The 27,565-nt window shown below is 43.0% G+C and overlaps 1 protein-coding gene across 1 annotated transcript in view; it reads left to right on the forward strand.

The window, feature by feature from the left end:
* Nucleotides 1-27,565, forward strand: part of ZNRF3 (zinc and ring finger 3) — a 112,254-nt gene that overhangs the window by 66,558 nt on the left and 18,131 nt on the right. Inside the window, exon 2 of the mRNA XM_075273388.1 lies at nt 5,708-5,833. Coding sequence (XP_075129489.1) covers nt 5,708-5,833 — 126 coding nt within the window. The remainder of the gene's footprint in view (nt 1-5,707; nt 5,834-27,565) is intronic.

Here is a 27,565-nt window from a genome sequence, read left to right on the forward strand (position 1 = left end):
CACTGCCCTTCTGACATTACAGAGCTTAAACAGCCCATCAGGCGTCAAACATAACAGCATTGATTGCTTGGGAATGGTGGGGGTAGAGAGAAAAGGTTCACCTGCGCTGGAACCAATGGAGCGGCGACTGATAACAGATGCTATGAACTTGATTTGCTCAGATGGTGAAATTTCCTCTTTAACCCCTTCCCGCCGATGGCACTTTTTTACTTCCTGACCAAGCTCGATTTTTCAAAACTGACATGTGTCACTTTATGTGGCAATAACTTTGGAACGCTTTAACTTACCAAAGTGATTTTAAGATTGTTTTTTCGTAACACATTGTACTTCATGTTAGTGGTAAATTTTGGTTGATATGTTTTGTGTTTAATTATGAAAAAATTGGAAATTTGGTGGAAATTTTGAAAAATATGCATTTTATAAAGTTTGAAATGATGTGCATTACATACAGATAGTCAGACCGCCAAAATTATATCATAAATCTCATGTCCCAGATCTCTGCTTTATGTCGGCATCAAACTTTAGTCACCCTTTTAATTTTTACGGACATTATAAGATTTACAAGTGAAACAACAATATTCAAAATTTTCAAGAAATTTCCAAAACCCATTTTTTAAAGGGCCTAATCCAGTTATGAAGGCGTTTTGAAAGAGCCTTGTATTAAAGCCCCCCATAAATCACCCCATTTTCAAAACTGCACCCCTTAAATAAGCCAAAACAACATATACCTAGTAATTTAACCCTATAAGTGCTTAACAGGAATTAATACAAAATGGAGGTGAAATTTTCAAATTTGAATTTATTTTACTAATATTTTCGTTTAGCCCTAGAATTTGCACATTCACAAGGGGTTAAAGGAGAAAACGCATCCCACAATTTGTTAGGCAAGTTCTCCCAACTACCATAGTACCCCACTTGTGGGTGTAAACTAATATATGGACGCACAGCGAGACGCAGGAGGGAAGGCGCGCCAAAGAGCTTTTAGAGGGCAGATCTGGCTGTGATCAGTTTCAGGAACCATGTCGCATTTACAAAGCCCTTGAGGAGTCAAAACAGTGGAAACCTCTAGAAAGTGACCCCATTTTGAAAACCACACCCCTCAAAGAATTTATCAAGTGATGTAGTGAGCATTAGTAACCCCGAAGTGAATGTGTAAGCTGTGCGGAGTAAATTGGGCACACCAAATCATATTTTATTTTCCCACTAGCTCCTATGACACGGACGGGGAAGAGGGGCATTCTGGGGGATCAGCGCTGGTGTCTTCTCTCTCATAAGCTCTAAATATGGGGGGAGCCCCTGAAAACGCTCGCACAGCTTATACATTTCCTTCTAGTCGCAGCGACTTATGTCCTAATGATTTGGCGACTTTTGGGGTTTTTGTCTTCACATTGTACAAGGTAGATTTTTATTTTTATCTTCTGGCAATGTGCCCATATGAGGGCTTGGTGTTTGCGGTATTAGATGTACTTTTCAATGCCACCATTTTGGGGCCTGTAACTTATTGACTACATTTTATTAACTCTTTCTGGGTGGGATGTAAAAGGAAACATCAATTCTGGCATTGCTTTTTAGCATTTTTTTTTTTCCCGTGCAGCGTACAGCATAAGTAACATGTTACCTTTATTCTGCGGGTCGGTACGGTTACGGCGATACCTCATTTATATGATTTTTTTAATGCGTTGCTATTTGTGCAGAATAGAATTCAATTCAGGGAAAAAAATCTATTGTTTTTGCATCACCATCTTCTGAAAGGCATAACGTTTTTATTTTTCGCTAGACAGAGCTGGTTGAGGGCTTATTTTTAGCGGGAAGACCTCTTCTTTTTATTGGTACCATTTTGGTTTTCATCTGACCATTTGATTACTTTTTATTGAACATTTTGTAAGGGAAAGGTGGTGAATAATCATTATTTTGTGCGGTTTTCTACGTTTTTTTTTTAAGACGTTCCCCGTTCGGGTTAAATAATGTTTTAATTTTATTGTTCAGGTTATTACGGATGCGGTGATACCAAATATGTAATGTTTTTTTATATTTTTCTTTATTTTACATAATAAAACATTTTATATGGGGGGAAAAGGGATTTTTGGGTCTTTATTTATTTCTATTTTATTTTAAACTTATTTAAACTTTTTATTTTTACTTTTTTCAAACTTTTTTTTTCTGTCCCCATGGGGGATTGAAGCAGTGATCGGCTGATCACTGCTTCAATAGAGATACGCTGCAATACACGTGTTACACGTGTATTGCATTGTATAGGAAGCTGTCAGCCTGTGTAGACGCATAGGCTGACAGCGTCATTTACGGCAGGATCAGCCAGGCGCGAGGACGGGGTAAGTGAAGGGGCAGACCCGGGGTCACTGATCAGACCCCGGGCTGCCCCCTACGAAACCGGCGCGGGGGGTGCCGATCGGCACCATATTACACTGTAACCCCGGAGGTGCCGGTGGTCATGTTGATCGCCGGCATCTCAGGGGTTAACACCCGCGATCGGACCCGGTTCCGACCGCGGGTGTTACGGGGCATTGTCAGCCGTATATTACGGCTGACACCCGCTGTGCATGGTGCGCACACAGTTTCTGTGTGCGCACCATGCATCCGCAGTAATAGTACGGCGGTTTGCGGGAAGCCCTTCCCAGCAGCGCCGTACTATTACGGCGAATGTCGGGAAGGGGTTAACATGCAAATGTTATCCCTGTGTAATTCATCTCTCACTTTTTAGAGGACAGTTTGGTGCCACGTAACTTCCAGGCAGAATTTGCCTAATGTGTATAGCACTTTTTCCCATTCCAAATCACTCTATAGCTAGGCTGGATTGATTCCAGAAGCCAGGTATCCAGTACTCCCAAGAGCAACTGACTGTATAGTTGATCTCCAATCGTCATGACTATATGTGAACAAATAATGGTTTGTCACAGTTCATGGTCCTGATAGTATCATGGATGCAAGTTTATGACATTAATGTTTATGAAAATTCTCATTGCTGTTTCTTAACAAATACAAGTAGATTCTTGGAGTGGTTTAATTATTTACTAGAATCCACAATATTTTTTCACCTTCTGCTTTAAAGGAGTTGTCCTGGAATATGGATTTTCTGGTCTATCTTTATCACACTGAAGTCATTGGGAACTGAGCTGCAGTGACAAAGTCAATTGCTTCCCACCTTGTGTTGTGTATAGTACCAGTGCTGTAAGTAGCCCCATATACATGCCAGGCAAGCCCCCACCAATAAGGTATATATGGCCTATTCTAAGGACAGGCCATAAAATCCAGATTCCTGGAAATTCCCCCTTTTATGTAATGGTTCATGTATTTTACATGTTTAATTAAATAATGATTATATATTTTTTTATTGTGGTTTTCTCAAGGCACAAATAGAGCTTAGGATTTGTATTATCAATAATAATAATAATAATAATAATAATAATAATAATATATACAATTAACATTTGCAGCATGATGATACATGTTCTAAATGAATGAATGTGTAGGACATTGCATGGGGTTGTCCTCCATTTATACTGATTAGTATTAGGTGCTGTTTGAAATATCTATGCGTTTATGACATTTATGTATGATTTTTATTGGGGTGCTGATACGGTGAGAATGTTTGGATCAATAGCAGGGCTGTCTGTGCTGATAAATGGGGGATAAAGGAGATTTGAAATGAAAGTAGAACTTGTCATACAAATTTGTGACCCATGAGAAAGATTTGAGGACAATAATTTGCCTCGGTTTCTGCTCGTCACCCTGTGCACTCTCCCTGCCAACGTCCCCATACACAAAACTCCCTTTTCCCTTCTTTGTTTTGTCTTTATCAAGCTAATCGGATTAAAAGCTCAAACATTTCAAAGAAACTTTTAAGGCCCCTTTAAGATAGCCCCCTCCTTCCCCCACTTTTTTTCCCTTTTATTTTTTGATCTTGTTCACCCCCCCCCCCAAACCTCCAAATATCGCTGCAGAAGAAAATCTCTTTTTATCAAATGTTTCATGATGATGATGATAATAATAATAACAACTAATTATTAACAATACTAATAATAAATCCTTGCTGCGTATGTAGGGGTCTTTGCTTCTTAGACTTGGAGGCTTGGAACATATATATATATATATATATATATATATATATATATATATATATATAGTAGTTAGTCCTCCCATATACATAGTATTCCACTGTCCACCAATCAGTCTGTGGGGTTATATGTATTTACCTTCATTCTACTGCAGCCTAATGTGTACCACCGAGTTGGTTCACACAGAGGAATTTGATGCTGAATTTGTCAGGCAGAACATTTCTGCTTCAGGATTTTGAAGCAGATTTTGGAAGCTGATTTTGAAAAAATGCTCCAACATCTACTTAAAAAAAAAAGCTCCAAGATCTGCCTCACATTAATTCCGATGGGAGTTTCAGGCAGAATTCGCAGGAAGCTTCTGGTTTCCAACTTTCTGAAACAAATCTGCCTCTGCCTCCCATTGAAATGTATGAGAGGCAGAATCTGCCTCAAATTCAGATCTAAATTCCTACATGTGAACATTGTTTATAGGTCTCAACAGCCCAGTTACACCCAGGGTTGTTTTCGGCAGATGGGTGAAGGAAAAGTATATTTTGCTATCTGACACTAAAAAATAACCCCAATTATAAAGCAAATTTTCATAAATAAATAGTATGAGTGAGTAGAAGAAATGTAATATATCTTATTTAAGAAATATCTTACTTTCTCAACTTTAGACAGTCACTTTTTACATATTACCCCTCGTTCACAGCTGCATTTGGTAGTCCATTCGGGGAGTCCACATGGGGACCCCCCGAACGGAATACCAAACGCATTGCCAAGTGGTGTGCAGTAAAAGCACACAGACCCCATAGACTATAATGGGGTCCGTGTACTTCCGCATGCTACCCGCATGAATCATGCAGACATGAAAGTAGATCTCAAAGTACTTTTCTGTCTGCATGTTCCGTGCGGGCACTGCGCAGAGAGCACAGACCCCATTATAGTCTATAGGGTCCGCGTGCTTTCACTGCACACCACTTGGCAATGCATTTGGTATTCCATTCGGGGTGAAAGGGGGGGGGCTCCCCATGCGGACTCCCCGAACGAATTACCAAATGAAGATGTGAATGAGGGGTTAGTCTGTGGAGAGGGGAGCAAGGAGGAGGAGGAAATGCTACACTAATAGTTGTAGATACTAAACTCTGCTACTCTGTGAGTAATGGAACCTTTCTGACCCTGTTGTATCTTTAAGATAAGACTCTGCTTCTGCACAGAATGAGGCATTAATTCAGTAAATGGCCTCCTTCTCCCACCCCTCTCCATAGAGCTCTGCTTGAGCTGGATAGAGATATGAACTCTATGCTCTCCTCCTGATCACTCACCAAGTAGGTTTACACTCTGGTAAAGAAACAGGTTTAATAAAATGTATTACAAAGTTTTATATTCACATGAACTATTCATTTATGAAAAGTGGTTTTCTAGTCGGAGATGCACTTTAAAATTATCAGGCATAATTTCTGTATATTTATCATCCAGATGTATTTGCGATAGTTTGGTGTTATAGCGGTAGTTAATATATGCTTTTTCACTGCTGGATTTTATATTGTTGCTGTCTGGAGAACCGGATATTTTATATGCATGTTATAGATCATCATAATATTTTGCTTGTTTATCTTTTTATCTGCTAATTTTGACCTGATTCTTTATCACAGATGCATCCTTTGGGACTTTGCAATAACAACGATGAGGAAGATTTGTATGAGTATGGATGGGTTGGAGTGGTGAAACTTGAACAGCCTGAAATGGATCCAAAGCCGTGCCTGACTGTTTTGGGAAAGGTAAAGAACTTGGTTTGTCTCTGTTACACAGTTTACTTAAAGCAAATTCTTTGAACTACAAAAAAAAAAAAAAAGTTATAAATGGATTGCACACTTGTGTACATTCATAGCATGACAATCATAAAATTGATCCATGTGTCCACAATATATCATGTACGATGTCTTAATCCAGCTTGGTGGAATATGTCTGTGTTCTATCGTGAGTTAAGTTTATGATTTCCCACTCGTTACTTTGTTGGTTAGGACATGTGGAATTAAAAAAACTCTTTAGTTCCTTAGCTCATAGGTCACCCAGGAGCATCCATTATGGGTTTTGTCAAGGTTTTTCGTCACATTTAACATAAATAGAGCAGCAGGCAGCTTTGTATTTGCAGGTACAGTAACATAAACCTTTATAGACTTTTATATGGAGCAATGTCTATAATGTTCTAGTATTAGGGAATGACTCGTTCTGTGGGGTTTTTTTTAGTGTCCCTAGACCTGAGCCTCGTGTTGCTTCCTAATATGTTATGTATTATATATGTGTGTGTGTATGAACACATCATCATTTTGTAGTGAAGATAAAGGACCACACTATTTTTCATGTGTAATTACGCTGGTTTGAGACTTTTGGCTGGAAACAACATATTTATTTTTGGATTCCGCACTTCTTTAATCAATTAAATCTGATGTTCATTCCTTTTCCTCTTACTTCCCTGTGGGTTTTTATGGGAGTTTAGCCAAGACAAAAATATTGAGCTAGTTTCTTGCTATTTGGTTACCGTACTATCAAGGTGTTTTGTTTATATGTCATCTACATGTTGTACATGAATGTGTCCTTTAAAATGGGGGTTCAATTTTTGGGATTATAAGCAGCACATTTCATGCTGAAATTTCTCCATTTGGCCATTTTCATCAAAATGGCATTTTCTGAAACAAATTCATTCAAATGCATGAAACAGACTTTGTCACTTACGTTTGTGTCATATGTGAATTTATCTTAAGAGGGACAGTGACATAGCATTGTATACTCAGTGAGCCTGCCCCCAGTTGTACCATTCTGGGTTAGTTATTCCCAATTACATTAAAGAGCAGCAGTGACAAGAAAATCACTGTCTGTTTGCAGTTATTATAGTAAAAGTATGCAAAACCTGAATTCTGCACCAGTTACTGTGACCCTGGATGACTTCATTTTGGTTCTTTTTTTTTTGTTGGTCCTGAGTTTATACTGTTTAGTCTTTGTCTGTCTTCTTCCCTTCCCCCCTTTTTTTCTTTTGCTCTGTGTAGAGTAGATATAACTCTACCTTTACATGTTCATCTTCTCTAAGTTTCTCTTTATCCTGTGTTCACACTGAGTTTGCCATGTGGTCTGGGATGGGCAATGGAATCTCATTGCTTTGCTATATGTCAGAGCAATATATTGTCTTAGCTTTGTCATATACTGTAGTTGACTGTACTTTTTCCCCTAGGGAATTATTTTGTATTCATTTTAAGAACACATGGACACCTATGTGTCTATTAAAGAGTTTACTCCCTTGTAGACTCTTATCTACTCTCCACAAGTGTATGATAGTTGGAGATCTGACTGCTTGTGTGCTCTGAAGCAGTGGCTTACATATATGGACACACAGCTGCTAAGGATTCCTGTCCTAGCAGTCTCATAGAAGTGAACGGAGCTGTGGCCATGCACGCACACCACTACTCCATTTGCATGGGGCACACATAGGCTCTGTCATATGCTCTTGTGATCTTTTATGGATGGGAACCTCCCCTTTAAATATTTGGTAAAGAGTTATGTTCGGTAGAGGACATCTTTAAGAGATGGAGATATCTATGTGTTTGTTTCCATTCAACATTTGGATGCGTCCATTGATAATATGTTGACCCTATGAGAAGTCTTGTCCCACAATGGTGGGTCTTTCCATCTTGTGCTCTTCCTGTAGGTCTCCACACTTGTATCTCTGTACAGTTACAGTTCAGAATCCCGTTCCTGTGTTCTTTTTGACTCTTGCTTCACCCTGGAGCTAGGACACCTGCCTTCTCAGAGTTATCAAAGTCTTTGATGTTCAGTAAGCAGCAGTGGGTGGGAACAGAGCGCGAGAGAGGGGGGTCGAGAGGCCTATTCTGAAAGACAAGCAGTGTCCAGACTTGTCAAAGAGGAATTGAGTGTTTATATATGTAACCACAGCCTCCCCCAAGTATTCTTTCAGGTGTGTCTGAGACGGCGGGAATTTGAGAGAAACGTACACAGGAACTCCACTGGAAAATATGTGACAGTGCCATCTCTGGAGCACTTATCTTTATTGCATATTCATCCACTCTGGACATTGTAACCTATGTTTGCTTTTATCTTGTTCCAAGCTTAGGAAATCTCAGTAAATGTTAACAACCTTAGTTAAAAAGCTTTAATGGGATTGAGATGAAATGTGTAGCAAATGATATTATTGATCTAACAATAGTGAATAAAGCTGTTATCTGATGCGAGTGCAGAGTTATAGCAGTTTATTCTGTGAATGATGAATGGATTTGCAGACTCCACAAAGGGCAAGCAATGGTTAACGCCACTAATTATTAGGTGAACTCCGATTATGGAGGATAAGACTCATTAAGGCCCTGTCTACACGGTCAGGTTTTCGGATGCAGTTCTTGAAGCCTTCCAGACCTGTAATGAAAAACAGAGTAGTAGCACCTGTCCTCCATACCTTACTCTACCTTTATCATCTACACCTGGTTTTAGTTTCAAAAACTGCATCTGAAAACCTGAATGTGTAAATGTCACGGGGTGACTAATGCTATACAGTCTCAGAACACTTCTCACTGACAAGTGTGTGATGTGATAATAGCAGTGGTAAAAGGAGATGTTTCTGTAATGAAAAATTCTATTGTAGTAATTCTTTTTGACCACAAGATGCCGCTGTGTTAGGTAAAGGAAAAACCAGGAAGTGACGAGTTCAGGAAGTGGACTGCTGTAGTGGGGGAGAAGAAGCTGGCTGTGAGCAGTGAGAGATCTGAGGGACAATCCATTGCCATCCGCTGCCCTGCAACGCTTGTTTCAGGCCAGGGCCAGCTCTGGAGAAGCCCGAACCTGTTGCTGGTTCCCATGTCAGGAGAGTTGGAGACGATTGCTGTGCAGACGCCGCGGACCGGATGACAAGAAGGACCAGCCCTTGTGACACCGTGTTCCAGTTGCCTGGAGGCAAAGAAATTCCTGTTTCCTTCGGAAAGTCCATCTGACTGTTCGCCCCCTTGCTAACCCGGGTAAGCGGAGCTCCGATTCACCTTTCATAAGGGTGAATAGTGTATACACGCAGTAAATAGTTTTTTTTTTTTTGGCGCCAAAAACCTAGCATAGACTGGTTCCGGCCATTTTGCTTTAAAGCGAGTTCTATCCAAACGGAGATACAGCACGTGTTGTCCTGCTATTCAAAAGAGACACTATATCCTGGATTATAGTACCAGAAGTATGTCATAAGAGGAGTTATTTGTTTCACTAAGACTTGTGCAGCTAAGCACCAACTTCTGATAAAACAAAACCGGTTGCTGAAGTCTTCCCTGCAGGGTTGGGGTAGTGTGTTGAAATGTGGATATTGGGGAGTGGGTAAGTTAAATAGTAAACTGTGATATTGTTAACCCCAGTGTGACACCGCAGGTGATCTTCCTCTGCATACTTACATTGTTTTGTTAGCTTGGTATTAATAGGTAAATTGCAGCTGCTATATATATGTAGCCGCTAGTTAAAGGCATAGTTCACTAGTTCTGACATATTAGGTCATGGTGCAGTGTCACTCAGGGGTCTCAGCCCTCGGCTGAGTGTCTTGTAATTATTGATTTCATCAGGCCTGTTAGCCTGGAGTTCACCCCAAAAGGGTATAGAGTAAAATTTATATTTCTTACTTCGTGTCTGGTGTGGTTGTGCCTGTCCGTGGAACCGCTGTATCCTAAAAGTTCCTGCAAGAGCCCCGGTAGCCAGTCGGCTGCCGTGTCTTTCCCTTCCTCCTCCCCCCTTACATTTTTGGCGTAGTCGGCAGGATACGGTGCCACCATGGACATGGACAACGCATCTGGGGACGCGCCCTTGGTGGACGCGGACCGTGTGCCTAATGGCGGGGTGGCTGTAGGTGCTGTCCTCCCGCCTGTTGCACCTACCCTTGCACCGACAGCCCCAGTCAGGTGTTTACCAGCAGGTGCCATCTTAAACCAACTGACTAAATTTGACGGACATAACATGTTGCTGACCGATTGGACTGAACGACTGAGGAGTGCGATTAAACTGTGTAATCTAGCCCCCGAACTCCAACCGGAGGTAGCGATAAATGCTCTGGAAGGGAATGCCCGACGGACAATCACATTACTGCCAGAGTCCCAGAGGAGTACGGTGACAGACATAGTAAACAGGTTGGAGAAGGTTTACGGGAACCGTGCCCCGTCAGTTGATTTACTTGCCCGGTTTGTTAATCGGAGACAGGGGGAGGGGGAGACCGTCCCTGAGTATGCTAATGAACTACAGGGGTTGTTAGCTGATGTCCGGAGGGCCGAATCCCACGCCCAGCGTGCCCCTGAGGAAGATGACGAGCTGTTGAGGGACTATTTTATTCGGGGATTATGTTTGAGTACGGTGAGGCGGGAACTACAGAACCGCGTGCTGGCGGACAAGACCCTGACCTTTGTCCAGATTCTGGAGGAGACCATCGCCAGGACTCAAATGGAGGAGCCAGAGGTGGGTCAGGTCGCCATGCAGAGAGCTGGAAGGGTGATGACCAATGCTGTAGGGGGTGAGACAGAGGCCCAGATGAGAGAAATGCAGCGTACTATAGATGTGCTAACCCAACAATTGAGCCAGGTGCAGAGTAGGGTACAGACTCCTGCTGCTGGGAACCCGTTACCAACTCCCTCAGACGGGCCCCCATGTCAATGCTCAGCAAGACCCCCCATGTGGCAAACAGAGGAACCACAGGGAAGGCCATCTCCATCACGGCCGTGGTATCGCTCTCCTCCTGACCCCCAACTGCGACAAAGGCCACCACCTCGGGAGTGGGACTATAGCAATGTTCAATGTTGGCAATGTCAAGAGTTCGGGCATATCTCAAGGAACTGCCCAGGACCGAGAAGGGCCAGGCCCAGCAACTCACCGCCGTTAAACGGGAGACCTCCGCGATAAGAGGGCGCACCGCGGGGGTATCAGGGGGCCCAAGTGCTCCAAAAAGCCCACATGATTTGATCGCAAAAAGCCCCGTGCTGGAAGTGAGTTTTGAGGGAAAGAAGGTCCCCTGCCTAGTGGATACGGGTTCTGAAGTGACAACAATGCCCTTAGACTATTTTGAACGGCATCATGGCCACCTTATGCGACCAAACACCGGAATGGTTATCCGACTGAGAGCGGCAGATAATGGAACTATCCCTGTACATGGGGTAGTCTGGATGCGGCTTCGGGCCTGTGGCCAAGAATTAGGAGTCAAGGGAGTTATCCTTGTCAAGTCTACCTACTTGCCGGAGGTCCCGGTGATTCTAGGCATGAATGTGTTGCGAGACCTGAACCACGTGCTTTTCACCAAGAAAGGACCGGAGTACTGGAAGCGGACTACGGCACATAGGCCAACACAGCAAGTTTTCCGGCAAATTGTCCAGACTTGCCGAATCCAGAAGGGACTCCCTGAAAACCACCGGCTGGGGGCGGTGTATACCCCGAATGGTGCGCCCGTAAAAATACCTCCCCGGCAGGAACGGACATTGATGTTGCCTGTGGGGACCAATCTGAATGTGGACGGATTGGATGTCGAGCTGGAACCGGTAGAGCGGTGTGAAGAAATAACTGGTGTGATGTTTGGGCGAGTGGTGGCCACAGTCCGAAACGGGCGAGTGCCGGTGCGGTGCGTGAATCTACAGGATCATGAAGTGACCCTACCAAGGAGAGTCAAGGTCGCCAGAGTCTTCCTACACCAGGGTGAGACAGCCCGGAGAAGACCCTTTACTCTTAGGGAAGAGAGAGGGGACGTTTGGACCTTGGCGGTACAGATGGATCAACCTGAAAAACCCACGCCCGAGTGGAATGGGAGGAAGATCCTGGAAATGATGGGAATAAACCGTCCCTCTTTGAGTCCAGACCAAGTACGGCTAGTGGAAGAGACCCTATGGGAGTTCCAAGCTGCATTTTCTAGGCATGACGAAGACTTTGGCTGTACGTCTGCTATCGAGCACCGAATACCGACCGGGAACACGGCCCCAATCCGTGAAAGGTATCGACAGATCCCACCAAACATGTACCAAGAAGTGAAGGAGATGTTACATCAAATGTTGGATAATGGCGTGGTACAACCAAGTCAGAGTCCGTGGGCTGCCCCGGTGGTGCTGGTCCGAAAAAAAGACGGCACCTTACGCTTCTGTGTCGACTACCGGAAGCTGAACGCAAAGACAGTGAGAGACTCTTATTCCTTGCCGCGGATCGAGGAATCCTTATCCGCATTGGGAAAGGCGAAATACTTCTCATCCCTAGACCTGGCGAGCGGATACTGGCAAGTGCCAATGGCAGCAGAAGACAGACAGAAAACAGCGTTCATCTTGCCGATGGGCTTGTATGAGTTCAGAAGGATGCCCTTTGGATTGTCCAATGCCCCCGGCACGTTCCAAAGACTCATGGAGTATTGTCTTGGTGACCTAAACTTTGAGTCAGTGCTCATCTATCTGGACGATATTGTGGTCTTCGGATCGTCCTTCGAACAACATCTTCAGAGGCTGAGACAAGTCCTGAAGCGCCTGATGGAGCATGGGCTCAAGGTCAAGCCCAAGAAGTGCCAGCTGTTCCAGACACAGATTGAGTACCTGGGGCATATTGTCTCTGCTGAGGGGGTGCAACCGGCAAGCAGCAAGGTGGAAGCGGTACAACGCTGGCCTGTCCCAAGAACCCTCAGGGAACTTCGCGCATTCTTGGGCCTAGCTGGATATTACCGGCGCTTCATAAGAAATTTTTCAAAGAAGGCAGGACCGCTGAACGAATTGCTGAGGGGGACCTCCCGGGGGCCAAAGAACCAGCCCATTCCATGGGGAGAGAAACAACAACAGGCGTTCGAGGAGTTGAAGGAAGCCCTGACGAGTGCACCAATACTCGCCTATGCGCAGTTTGACAAGCCCTTCATGTTATACACAGATGGGAGTCTCCATGGCCTAGGTGCGGTGCTCGCCCAAGAACAAGATGGCCGTGAGAGGGTCATAGCCTATGGAAGCCGGTCCCTGAGGGAGACAGAGAGGAACTTTGACAACTATAGTTCATTCAAGCTGGAACTACTGGCCCTAGTGTGGGCCATGACGGAGAAATTCTCAGAATACTTGACAGGAGCGGAAGTGACTGTTATGACCGACAACAATCCCTTGGCGCACCTAGACAATGCAAAGTTGGGTGCTTTGGAGCAGCGATGGATGGCCAGGTTGTCCAGGTACAAGTACAAGATCAAGTACCGATCCGGTAGAGAAAATGCAAATGCGGATGCCCTGTCTCGAGTGACGCCGGATGACTCCGGACGAGATAAGGATGGAGAGTTGGAAGACTCAGAGGTTCCCCACTTGGGTAGAATACCCTTGTTTGTGATACTGGCACGGACAAGTGGGGTGGTGACAGACCGACCAGTGTTGCTTGGGAAAACCCATGGAGATTGGGTATATGCTCAGAATGATGACGTGACCCTAAGAAAGATCAAGCAGTGGGTGATGGCAAAGGAGTGGCCTACCCCGATGGAGCGCAAACGCTTGCCACCTATGGGGGCAAGAGTAATGCAACAGTGGGATAGACTGAAGTGTGAGAATGGGTTACTGTACCGTAAAGTATATTTAGAGACTGAGTTGGAGGTGAGATGGCAACTAGTAATACCAAGTACCAGTGCCAGGGAAGTTGCCCGTGAGGCTCATGTGAGAGGGGCCCACTTTGGTCCTGATAAAACGTTCAAGTGGCTCCAGCGATTTGTCTATTGTCCTGGTCTTGAGCAGACAGTGCAGGACGTGTGCCAAGCCTGCAGGGCCTGTGAGCTCGCTAAACCCCCAGAACAAAGGGCCCCCACTCAGACGATTAGGACCACTGCGCCGTTGGAGGTGCTGATGATTGATTATGTCCTGATAGGACACTCCAACAGCGGACATCAGTACTGTTTGGTAATGACCGATCACTTTACCAAGTTTGCAGTAGCAGTAGCTACGAAAGATCAGACTGCCGAATCTGCCGCCAGGGCTGTGTGTAAGCACTTCATCCAAGTGTATGGGTGCCCCACTCGTATTCACTCAGATCAGGGGGCATGTTTTCAGGGGCGGCTCATGTCGGAGTTGTATCGGGTGTATGGTATCCACAGATCCTGGACGACTCCTTATCACCCAGAGGGGAATGGGGCCTGTGAGCGATTCAATCGCACCCTCCTTCAGATGTTGCGAACGTTGGAGAAAGATCAAAAAGCTCGGTGGCCAGAGAGCTTAGCTGAGTTGCTCTGGGCCTATAATAATCGGGTCCATAGTACCACCGGCTACACGCCATACCTGATGCTGTTTGGGCATCCCGGACGGGAGATTGAAGAATTGAACTTGACAAATCCTGAGAGGGAGGGCGCTCGCTCGCCCGATGACTGGGTAGAACTACACCGTCGAAAACTGCAGACCATACACCGATTGGTGATTGACAAAACCCGACTGTCCAGTCACCCAGACAAGACCCCGGTTCAACATGAACCCTTCCAACCTGGGGACAGGGTGTTAGTAAGGGCCAAGAGACCCTCGGGAAAGTTGGATGATCGGTGGGAGGCAATGCCATATCGAGTAAAACGAAGGGTCATCCCTGACGGACCAGTGTATGAGATAGAGCCTGAAAGGGGTGAAGGAGTTACCCGGACTCTTCACCGTAATATGCTCAGACCTTGTAATTCAGAGACTCCCACAACGGAGACTGAGGTGCATCGGTTGAATCCGACAGCCCCAACCTTCACACCTGCTGCACAGATTGATCCCGATGAGTGGTGGGATGTACCAGTTCCCATGTCTGAAACGGTTCCAGCCGTGGTGATCTTACCTCCACGGGAGGGGACGACACTAATGGCTGCTCCTGTACAGGAACCTGAGCCGACCTGTGGGAATGAAGTGACTGATGCCCCGACTTTACGCAGAACGCCAAGGTCTAATGCTGGGGTTCCCCCACAGCGATACGCCCAGGATGAGTTTGTCTGGGGAGGTCTGTCGAGGACGCCGACCTCTAGTGGGGTGGTGTGTCACGGGGTGACTAATGCTATACAGTCTCAGAACACTTCTCACTGACAAGTGTGTGATGTGATAATAGCAGTGGTAAAAGGAGATGTTTCTGTAATGAAAAATTCTATTGTAGTAATTCTTTTTGACCACAAGATGCCGCTGTGTTAGGTAAAGGAAAAACCAGGAAGTGACGAGTTCAGGAAGTGGACTGCTGTAGTGGGGGAGAAGAAGCTGGCTGTGAGCAGTGAGAGATCTGAGGGACAATCCATTGCCATCCGCTGCCCTGCAACGCTTGTTTCAGGCCAGGGCCAGCTCTGGAGAAGCCCGAACCTGTTGCTGGTTCCCATGTCAGGAGAGTTGGAGACGATTGCTGTGCAGACGCCGCGGAGCGGATGACAAGAAGGACCAGCCCTTGTGACACCGTGTTCCAGTTGCCTGGAGGCAAAGAAATTCCTGTTTCCTTCGGAAAGTCCATCTGACTGTTCGCCCCCTTGCTAACCCGGGTAAGCGGAGCTCCGATTCACCTTTCATAAGGGTGAATAGTGTATACACGCAGTAAATAGTTTTTTTTTTTTTGGCGCCAAAAACCTAGCATAGACTGGTTCCGGCCATTTTGCTTTAAAGCGAGTTCTATCCAAACGGAGATACAGCACGTGTTGTCCTGCTATTCAAAAGAGACACTATATCCTGGATTATAGTACCAGAAGTATGTCATAAGAGGAGTTATTTGTTTCACTAAGACTTGTGCAGCTAAGCACCAACTTCTGATAAAACAAAACCGGTTGCTGAAGTCTTCCCTGCAGGGTTGGGGTAGTGTGTTGAAATGTGGATATTGGGGAGTGGGTAAGTTAAATAGTAAACTGTGATATTGTTAACCCCAGTGTGACACCGCAGGTGATCTTCCTCTGCATACTTACATTGTTTTGTTAGCTTGGTATTAATAGGTAAATTGCAGCTGCTATATATATGTAGCCGCTAGTTAAAGGCATAGTTCACTAGTTCTGACATATTAGGTCATGGTGCAGTGTCACTCAGGGGTCTCAGCCCTCGGCTGAGTGTCTTGTAATTATTGATTTCATCAGGCCTGTTAGCCTGGAGTTCACCCCAAAAGGGTATAGAGTAAAATTTATATTTCTTACTTCGTGTCTGGTGTGGTTGTGCCTGTCCGTGGAACCGCTGTATCCTAAAAGTTCCTGCAAGAGCCCCGGTAGCCAGTCGGCTGCCGTGTCTTTCCCTTCCTCCTCCCCCCTTACATAAACACACCACAACATGCATTTCAGAATAGCCCAACCCATAAATGACTCGAAGTGAAAGCTATTGGTATGTTGTGTTTAGTGTACCTGCAGTATTAAAGGCATAACCAGGACACGCTTAAAGCCACATTTTACTATTTCAAGTATATGATTTATTCAGCGTTGTTTTCACATACGTTGGAGCTTATTGCTTTATCTACCTTTAAAGGGATTCTACCATTAAACTACCTTTTTTTTCTAATGAACATGTCGGAATAGCCTTAAGAAAGGCTATTCGTCTCCTACATTTAGACGTGGTCTCCGCCGCGCCATACCGTAGAAATACCGGTTTTAGCCGGTATGCAAATGAGCTCTCCGCAGCAGTGAGGGCGGGCTCCAGCGCTGAAAGGCCGATGAGCGCATCCCCATTGCTGCCCGAGAGCTCACTCCAGCACCGCCTCCTTGTTCTGCAGCAACTCCGCCTCTTCTGGCTTCTCTTGCTCTTGTAGTTCTATATAGGAGCATAGAGAGGCCACCCCAAAATGGCCGCCAGCCGGCTCCTGTATTGAACTGCAAGAGCGGTGGCCATTTTTGGAAAGCCGCTCTTGCAGTTCAATACAGGAGCCAGCCGGTGGCCATTTTGGGGTCAGATACAATTTACAGTCTCTATATGTGTATTTCTCTTCTCTATCTCACTGCTCACCACCATTCCCTCTCCCTGCTCCATAGACTTCTATAGTAAGCTGTAATATGACACCTCTGAGATCAATAGCTATCTTTTGTTTCTGGCTAGCTTTAGTCTACTCAAAATCTACTGCCCTCCTCACGTCACACACATTTGCAAAGTTGTTGGCAGGGTCCTAGTGTGTGTGTAGGTCCACCAAACCAGAACTTGTGCCCATTTCTAGGCTCCTTTCTTTGTGTGTCTGTGGCATTCGCTGCAGTTTACACCTGGATGTTTGTTTTGAGTGACATCAAGCTTTAATATAGATTAATAGAGTTTAACCCATTCTATGTAGTAGAAGTGCTTATTGGTCGGATCATTTTGCAGTTGTAAAGAGGGTCTGTCTGTACTCGCAGCATTTCTGTTTTAAGTCTGTGTATTGTGCCATTCATTTGCTATTGCTGGAAATACAGAAAAATTGGGACACCTTCAAGTTAAACCTACCAGAGCCTTTAAGATATTCCATGGTATATCCTTATGTGTGAATGTAGAATTGCTTCAACCTCTCATAGCTAAAACAGCCTCCACTCTTGTGGTAAGCCTTTCTACAAGATTTTGGAGTGTATTTATGAGAATTTTTTCCCATTCATCCAGAAGAGCACTGGTGAGGTCAGATACTTATGTTGTATGTAAAGGTTTGCAGCCTATGTTATAGTTCACCCAAAGCTGTTTGATGGGGGTTTAGGGTCAGGGGTTTTTGTATGCCAGTCAAGTTTTTCCATACCAGACTTATCCAGCCATGCCTTTTTGCACCTTGCACTGTTTCCATAAAGTTGGAAGTATACAATTGTTCAAAATGTCTTGGTATTCTGAAGCATTGAGATTTCCCTTCACAATAGGAGGCCTAGTAAAGTCCCTGAAATAAGACTCTTGTAGCATTATCCCCCTCCACCAAACTTTATCGTTGGCACAATGCTCTTGCAGCATTGGTCAAACCCAGACTTGACCATCAGATCCTTATCCTTAGGATGGGATAATTTTCAGATCATTGGGGGTCTGATCCTTCAGACTACTGCTGAACAAGAGAATGAGGAGTGCTATACTTTGGCTATGTCCTGCAGTAACATTGAAACGAAAGGAGATTAAAAGTTCCCCCATTCTCCTGATCAGTAGGACTTAGTGATTTTTGGACATAGTCAAAGTACAGTACTTTAAAGTACAGTAAAGTACAGTACTCTGAGCTGTCGGACCCCCATTGATCTGCAAATTATCCTCTATCGTGTGGAACACCCCTTTTAGTGTAGACTATGTAGATAACATGTAATCTTGGATGACCGCTCTAAACTATGGAATTTTAGCAAATGGAGGATGACGGTCTGAGAAAAATAGCCAGCAGTCAGCCCTTAAAGGTACTGACTTATTTTCTTAGTTCAGGGATCAGCAACCTTCAGCACTCCAGCTGCTGTGAAACTACAACTCCCAAGATGCTCCACTCACTTCTATGGAAGTTCCAAGTAAAGCAGAGCAAGTATGCATGCTGGGAGTTGTAGTTTTACAACAGCTGGAGTGCCGAAGGTTGCCTACCCCTGTCTAGTTTTTGTTTTCTAAAGGATCGCTTTTATCAAATGTTTTGGGGCTCTTTGACTAATGTATAATAATATCTAGGGTATCTCTCTCAATAGACCATTTATTATATGTCATCTAAAAGGAATGTAAATCCAGATATTAACATGTCCAATGCTTCTCAGTATATGAATAATTTACAGTAAAAAGTATTTGCTTTAAATCAAGGTTATAGTCTGTTCTATTACAGTCAGAATAACAGGGGCTCCTTTGCTTTGTACAGTACAAAAGGTCAGGCCATGAAGGACAGAGCAAGATAAAAAACGTGCTGAGGAAGGAAGGGGATAGTCAGTCTGTCCTGTATCTCTCCTGCACATAAATAGTTATCAGGCAATGTGAGAAACCTAAGGCCTAAGGGCTCTGTGTAATCTTATACGTCCTAGGCCTCAAATAACCTCATAGCGGCTAAACATCTAAGAGAGGCTTTTAATGTTTCACACGCCTTCTTTCTATGAAATACAAAGAAGCTGACATTTTTCCTGTTGAGTTCAATACATAAATCTAATACTGTTATTTGAGTGAGTGATCTATACCTGGGTTTTTATTACTTTGTGGTTTTAAGTGGAGACCATCCCAGCTACTGTAATTTGCTATAGTTTTGGTTGTATTTTTTGCAGAGCCTTTTCATACATGACTTTTATTGGAACAGTTTTCCTTCAGAATGTATGCCCTAATATATGTGCGGGTCCAGTTTTTACACGTTATGATGTGGGTGGGTCCATACAAGTGTATTCACACAGTCATAGCATATGGACAGAAATAAGAGGCTAGAAAACTCATCAGGCGTTGCACATCTCCAGATAATGGGGAAGACATAGTACTTAATCTTCAGAAGAATAGGACTGAAAGCTATTTTATGGCCATCAAAAGAGTGTAAGATTATTCAAAGAGTGGAAGGCGATACAAGACTTTCAGATGATATTATGTTGGGCAATTATATACCGATTAATATAAACTGGTTAGCATAAATACTGTGGGCATACATGCTTTCTTCCCAATGTATTAACCTAAGATCTAAAAAAGTTAGGCTGCTAATCCTCACTAGACCTCCACGGTATCTAAGAAGATTAGAGATTTTTTTTGTCTTGATAAGGGCCTTTGAAGTCGAATTGAAAACTTACAGCGGCCTATTGTAGTCTGGACATTTGGAACAAACTCTAGACTACCCTCTCCTGCTTTGAATATTTTCAGTATTTTTGACACCAGTATTTTATTCACTTTCTTTTAAAGTACTGATAGACTTCATATTTAAAGAGGATCTCTCACCACACATACCACCTCCAGTTCTTAGTATTTGTTAATGGGTGCTGCCACACTGATTCCAGCACAGTTGGAATTTTTTCTCTAGCTCTCACCATTACTAAGCTATCAGTGCAGTTAGTTTTGGTGCCTGATATGCTGTAGTGTCAGGAGGGCAGTGTCAGGCAGGAGCAGACAAAGGGGTGTGATTCAGTTTCAGTCAGAGGTTGGAATCGCAGCTCTTGCATGCTCCTTCTGAGCAGAGCTAGAAGGGCATGACCAATGGAGCCTTTTTCATTCTGATAGGAGAAGAACCCGACAAACATCTATGGCTCATCTTATCTTGTGTTCTGCAGTAACCGTGCAATAGAGGTGCAAACACACATGCCACATTTAATGTATTTTCTGGATCAGATGGGTCATTGGGTGTTCCTGCAGTTTATTATCACTACATACGAAATATCAAGAGGTATGGGAATTATTTTTACAATTACAATCACCTTCTGAGTGAAGGCCCTGTAGACTTTTTTATAGTGGTCTTTTGTTGGATCATTATAAGTAAAGAAATCCATCCGGTATGCTGTCCATTTGTGCTTGGTGTGAAAGTATGGTTTGGATTTACCTTTTATATATTATTATTGTACTTTAGTTTATTTGCATGCTTTTTATTAAATACCTCTTACAAGAAGGAACAAAAGCCAGATCTTTTCTGTGGTCTTACAAATACTGTTTTAATAACTTAATAAAAAGGTCATAGACACTAAAAGTTTCCCATTACATGACAAGTTTTCTGATTCTGTTTGATTCTTCTAACATTATTTTTCCCATTAACTATCTCCCATTATAGTTAGTAATTCCTTGTTTCTTTTAATTTTTTTCCTGTAAAATGAATGGAATCATAACCTATATCACCTATAGCTATGAAACTTAACATGTGCGTGTCATAGTCAGACATAATAATTGATGCTATGTTATCAATTGCTTTATCTATATAATCTACTCGTATGTTCAAGGCCATATGTTGACTTAAGTATAGGCCGCAAATAAAAAATCATGGAAACCCCTTTGATGAAAGGAGATTCCGCTCATAATGAAACTTTACCAATGATTTTTTTTGCTCATTGTCTAAAAAGAAGCCTTTTCAATATATAAAAGATCTTTCATTTATGAACAATCTTTCCCTGATCACTTACAGAAAGATGGCTTGTCCTTTGCTTAGGATCATTGAAACTGCATAGGCAGTTTGAAGGAAAGTAATACCCAATATGGACTAAATTATAAAATGGTCACTTTAAGAACATAGCCAAACAACTGAGTTTCCTAGCCATTTGGTATCCATCGTCCGTGAAAAAATATGAGTCTTTTATATGTTACTTTATATTTTTTTCATAAATTAAGTCTTTATAGACCTGATTTGTCCATTGAAGTGAATGGATCTGTGAAAAAAACGTATCTACCAACTGAATGAAAGCTTAATAAACTTTTGAGTCAGCCTATGGATTGTAAACGACAAACCCCTATGAAAAATCTGAACGTGTGTGGCTGTGGCTGACTACATACACGTCCATGTAGCATGAATGCGCCATATATTGTGTTCATAGTTAATTTCTCAATAGCTCCAGAATATACATGCTAAATAAATCCGGATGGCTATAAACCCCTGTACAACTTAATGCTTTTACATTTATAGACTGGATTGCTGAGTTTATTCAAGAACCAGGGTGCCAGTTCAGACAAGATGTTGCCGCAAGAACACCAACATTTTGTTTATTTGCACTTCTGTAACCACGTTCTCTTCTATGCTTTGAACAGTTATGAAAAGTTCTGTGATTTCATCCGCTCACAAAAGCTTCCTTTTCTGCTTCCCCATGCATGGTTTACCTTCTATCACCTAAACACATTCCATTGACTTTATTGTCTTGTATTGTAGTTTAATCAAACAAGTCGCTGTGTCCTCTGCGGCTTAGAATAAGGGAGTCGCTCTTATTCCTACACAGGCCCAGGTGTAACAGGGAGAGCCACATACAAGTAAATATTCAGTCAAGAAGACACAGCCAAAAGAAAACAGATTAGTATTTTTTTTTTTTTTTAAGAATAAAGAGGCTTCAGTTACATGTCTTTACAGTATCTTAAGAAGCTTCTAGTGTTGGTGCCACCTGCACACACAAGTTGTGAATTTGTAAAAGAAAGGGAGATTACTGAGTGTTTATCTAAATAATACCAAGGTGACCCCCAAGACAGCATTAAACAAACTCTCCGCCATTCAAAATCGACCATAAGGATAGATACATGAATTGAGTCTACAGAGAACAAATATGCATCTTATCCCCATTCAGATATCTCCTAGACTACACGAAGGTCTCCTCCCCACAGTCTTTTTCCCCTCCTCGATGTGGCATACTTTACGATTACTATTACTACTAATGCTCCACCGAGTAGTACATTGGTATGCAACTTAAATAAATCGTCCCCAACATTCCCTTCATGGCATGTCCTTCAAGTGATATGCTTCAGCTCCTAAGCTTGGACTTGGATGGCTGTATACTTTAGAGAGCTGTTGGCGACAGCTATTCCTCCTATCCTCCTCCATCTCAACTTCCCTACCAAACACACTTGGCTTGTCTCCGAATGTGTTCTTGGTGGGAAGACGGGAATGACTTAGTGGCATACACCCCTTTTGACTGCTTATTTTCATAGTTCACATTGAGTGATCTTTGGCTACCTGGACTTCTGCCATGAGAGTTGTGGCACTGCCATACACATTAGAGGGTCATCTGATCCTTCCAGAAGTCATTAGGTTCAGCTAACATTCCTCTAATGTGTATGGGTAACCTTTAGTTTTATTAACACAGTTGCGTGCTAAATATGATCTAGTATGCCATATCGAGCCATTACATTTACTAATTTGAGGATCTGCCATGACTTGCAACTTTGGTAAAATACAGTGAATAGTTTATCTAGGCCAAAACCTATGCAGGTTGCAGTTAAGGCCTGGTTCACATGTTTGTTCGGTATTCTGTTCGGAGAGCCTGCTTGGGGACCCCCCCGGGCGCATTCTAGTCTATGGGGTCTGTGTGGTTTCATTGCTCTCCGCTTTTTAATGTGTTCAGTATTCTGTTCAAGGAGTCCCCAAGCGGACTCTCAGAACAGAATACAAAAAGCAGATGTGAACTAGTTGTTAAGTGGAATCTGTCACCAGAACCAAGGATATCAATCCTACCCTGCAGGTAGATTGGTTAGGGTTAATCAAACGTGATTTTTTTCCCTTGTGAATCACTGCCTCGGTTACTGAGATTTCACTGTTTTTGCCTATGCAGATGAGCTCTTTGGAGTAATGGCAACACCTTTGTGGCACAAAAGAGATCATATGCTTATTGACATAAACAGTGATATCTGAGCTACAGTTTGATTCAGGTTACCCTAACCTATTTATCTGCCAGGATGTGTTGATACGCAGTGCTCTGGTGACTGACTCCCTGTCAACATCGAGTTCTGACACTAGTGTGCATGAAGCCTTACAAATTATCATATGCATTACCTAAAGTATACCTCCCTATATAACAAATACATTGGTCGACCATGCTAAACAAATCCTAGAAGAAAAAAAAGCAAGAAAATGATTGGAAATTCAGTAAACTGGCAGGAGTCCATTGCTAGTAGTAGAGATTGGATAAGCCCCTGTGATTTGGTTTTCTTACTTAGAATTTTTCAAAATGCAGACTGCGCAGATTTTCATGTCACTTCAGAGCATTATGTTTTGAGATGGCTTGAGGATTTCATAGAATGTCTTTGATTGGGATGAAAGAGAAAAAAAAGTAAAGTAATTTAAAAGAGAAGAATTTGAGAGCCGTCTCGGTGGGAGAACAGCGGGTGATCACACAAGGCCTATTTCCCTCTTGGCTCGTCTTTACATTCCATCCACTATGTGTTGTCTAAGCTGCTGGGTTTCTTGCTGAAGTATCTTCTGCGATTGTAACCATGGTCCCTGGGAAGCTGTCCTTGGCCATTTGTTGTGAAAAAGTCCTTAACTACCCATGGCCTCTTTCCTAAGAAAAGATATCTGCAAGCAGACAGACTGTGTGCTAGACATGTACAGTATTAGCCTCTAACTTTGCTTGGATAAACTGTTCTATATTAAATTGATCTAATAAAGCGTGATCACTGTGTAATAAAAAGGTTTTGTGTTTCATTGGCTATTAGATATGTTTGCAGTCAGTGAATGGAAGCTTTCCCATGTACAACCAAAAGTGGAAGACTTGTGCAAAACTTTTCACAGCCAAAGATTGATTGTATCCAGTCTATGCAACGCGCCCCGACGCCATACTGATGATTACTCTTGAAGTTGTAGCAAACCATCAGGACAGAACGTTTGAGGTCCCATGCACAGGTATCATGCGGATCTGTGGAAAAAGGAACAGATGGCTCATGGATGGCATCTGTTTGCAGTCCATGCTTTCCACCAACCCTAAGAGATTGAGCTGCCAAAAAATAGACTTTCTTGGTCCACCACAGATCCATAAATATGGGCACGTATATAGTGAGATAGAAATCAATGGGTCCATATGCTACTTGTTATTACAGATTCATAATAATGAATAGCACGTTTGCAAAAAATGCAGTGGTGTGCATGGGGCCTAACGGTGCTTTTATTTTGGCCAGAGAGTGTGTGTGTGTGTGTGTGTGTGTGTGTGTGTGGGGGGGGCAGTTAATACGTGTAGTTATGATGCAGTTTCTTAATTGTGCTTTTTAATATAACATGTTTAACCTATAAATGCAGTTTTTAGTCAGTTTTAACTTTGCCACTACTGCACTGTGTGAATGCACCATTATACTCCTAGTGTGTTTAGCTCACAGAGGATTTCCAAGCTAGGATACAATTGCTGTTTTAAGTTTAGCAGGTTTTTGTCTGGTGTGCAGGTGTTCTTATATGTGATTTTTCTCACTTTTCCACTGTCTGACTGTCAAGACCTTCAGTGGTAACAAGAAGAGGGAGCCGCAAGTGCCCCATGTGAATGGTGCGGAGGTATGTCACCACCGCTTTATTCACTTCAAAAAGACTGAGATTGTTGCTTCAAAATCTGATATAAGTGAATGTATTAGTGGCTACGCTATTCAAATGGAGCACTCAGGGAGTCCTGTTTTTTTTTGTCATCGCTGCGGGTCATGACACTCTGACCCCTACTGGTCAAACACTTATGCCCTATTATATGGATAAGGAAATAAGTGTTACTAGTAGGCGCACCCTTTTAAGAAGCAAAATGGCTCGTATCTGCAACAAAATTGTGTAACGTCAATATATTATCTTGGATACAGTGTGATGACTTCTGCTACACCATCTGCAGGACATGATAGAGGGAAGGTTTTTCTGTCAGTCCTCAGACATTGGAGTGACTGTGCACATGCTCCATGTTTAACTGCCCCTCCATTAAAACGCTTTAGTGAGGAGGAATTGGAAAGCTTTGGTCCCCTATTCTAGTCATCTGTAGGGGCCCAGTGGTAAGGACCCATCAAACAGAGATTTATTATCTGTTTATATGATAAATGTTCTTTTGTGTATTTAATTCCTATCAAGTCAGATTTTTTTTTTTTTTTTTTGTATAGTACATTGAATCCTGAAGCCTATGCCAAATACACAGAATGCTGGATCTGTCTGTCCAGCCGCCTAGTAACAGAACAGCACTGATCATTATAAAGTAACAGCAACACTAGGTCTGCATCTAGTAGTGGCTGACCCCAATGTCCCGGCCCCCCCTTCCCTTTTCCTTTTTATTTCTCCTTTATGTTTTGCAGCAGAAGAGGTTGGGAGTGCTGCCTGCTTCCTTCCCTTTCATCAGTGCCGACAGAATGACCTGTGAATTGTACATTAACCACCCACTGCCTCTGATCTGTTAATCATTAATCTCGTCCGTTAATGCTGCAAGAACCAACAGGGTTCTCTTGTCTCCTGCTCTGTGTTCTCACCGCTCCCATCTCACCCACAATGCTGGGGTCGCCTGAGGAACTTGGGAAAGGAACTGCATGATCTCTGCATCAGTGTCAGGTGATCAAGGCACCTATAGGATCCGTGACAAGGCGGTCAGACCTATTGTTGTCTTACAATAAGTATCAGAAAAGGCATCACTCTTCAAAATGACATTAATACATTGCACACAAATTCAGTACGGCATTGGTACCATTAATCTATGAGCTGGACAAATCTGCAAGATAATATCAGAGATGAACATGAGTATGCCGTCCTTCCCTTCTCATTTACTAGGTTATCAATGCCTTGAAGTGGGGAAAATGATAAATGGTAGAGTTGTTCTGACAGCCTATTGTTCTGCTAGGTTATTTTTCTATGTATTGTCTCACTGTTGTCTTGCTGCCCCAGGATCCAGGTCTTGAATCCACCCAGGGGGGAAACTGCAAGTAAATGCATGTTTGCATATTCTTCCAGAACTTGCACAGGTTTCCTGGTTCTTCTGGTTTCCTTCTACACGCAATAAATTAATTTGGATACAAAGCCAAGTAACCTAAGAAACTAAAGGAAATTAGGTTGTGAGACCCATCAGGGATTGTAAGCCACGAGTACCTGTATGATGAGAAATAATTGATGGCTTATAGCCGTAGTATTGCTCTGTAGATTTTGATTCAGGATATTCTGGCTAGAACTATAAGTAAAATAAGTGATAACATTTCCACTTGTGGGGCTGTTATTAGGAGGACAAAATGAGTTTGCTCTCCTTCTTAAAATGTTTACCTTCTACCTACAATGTATGCATTCTGGCGGCCTTTTACGGTTACTGGAACGAGGGGTTCCAAGCCCACCTTTACTTCCCTGGCACATTGTTCTTGGCTGTCTCCATCCTTGCCATAGAAATGGAATAAAGCGGCAGGGCACACGTGGCCTTTGCTCCATTCACACTCCATACCACAGTCATGCAGTTAGTAGGCTCAGGACTCCCATTGTAATGATCGTGGGGGGGGCCCTAGTGGTAATTCATGTATCACCTTTCCTGTATATAGATGTTGAATAACTCCTTTAACATTGGAATCAAATGACACTTCATTCCTTATTAGAAATGTGGGTACAATATGGAATATGAGTAGATGTAGATCTGGTGAAATATGTAGTTTTATTATATAATTTAGTGTGTGTGTGTATATATACCATATATACTCGAGTATAAGCCAACCCGAATATAAGCAGAGGCCCCTAATTTTATCAAAAAAACTGTGAAAACTTATTGACTCGAGTATAAGCCGAGGGGGGGGGGGGGGGGAATGCAGCAGCTACTGGAAAATTAAAAAAATTAAAATGGTCAGAGTTTTTAGGTGCAGTAGTTGCTGGGGAAGGGGAGGGGGTGTCTGTCTGCCCCTTCTCTGAGCCTGAGGACTATTTGTTTTTTTTGTTTTTTTCCCCCCACTTGGAATTCAGCCTGGCTGAATATAGGGTATCTGCAGTGCTCCTATTAACCCCTTCACGACGGAACAGGAGCACTGCAGATACCCTGTATTCAGTAGACCGAGCACTTTCTGGCACAGGGATACCTAATGTGTAAGTGTTTCACAGTCAGCACTGTGCTGAAAAATTCGGCTTACACTTGAGTATATATGGGGTGTGTGTGTATATATATATATATATATATATATATTACACAAGTATAAAATCCTCCCTAGATCAATAGCTGGTCATCTGCCTTACATTATGATAGGTGTAGAGGTACGTTAATTTTTCATAATACCAAGCTTAGGATCTGGATACAGTTTATGCAAAAACGGAATGTTTCTTGGGTTTTTCCT

Source organism: Leptodactylus fuscus, chromosome 1 (assembly GCF_031893055.1).
Source record: "Leptodactylus fuscus isolate aLepFus1 chromosome 1, aLepFus1.hap2, whole genome shotgun sequence".
Classification (NCBI taxonomy): domain Eukaryota; kingdom Metazoa; phylum Chordata; class Amphibia; order Anura; family Leptodactylidae; genus Leptodactylus; species Leptodactylus fuscus.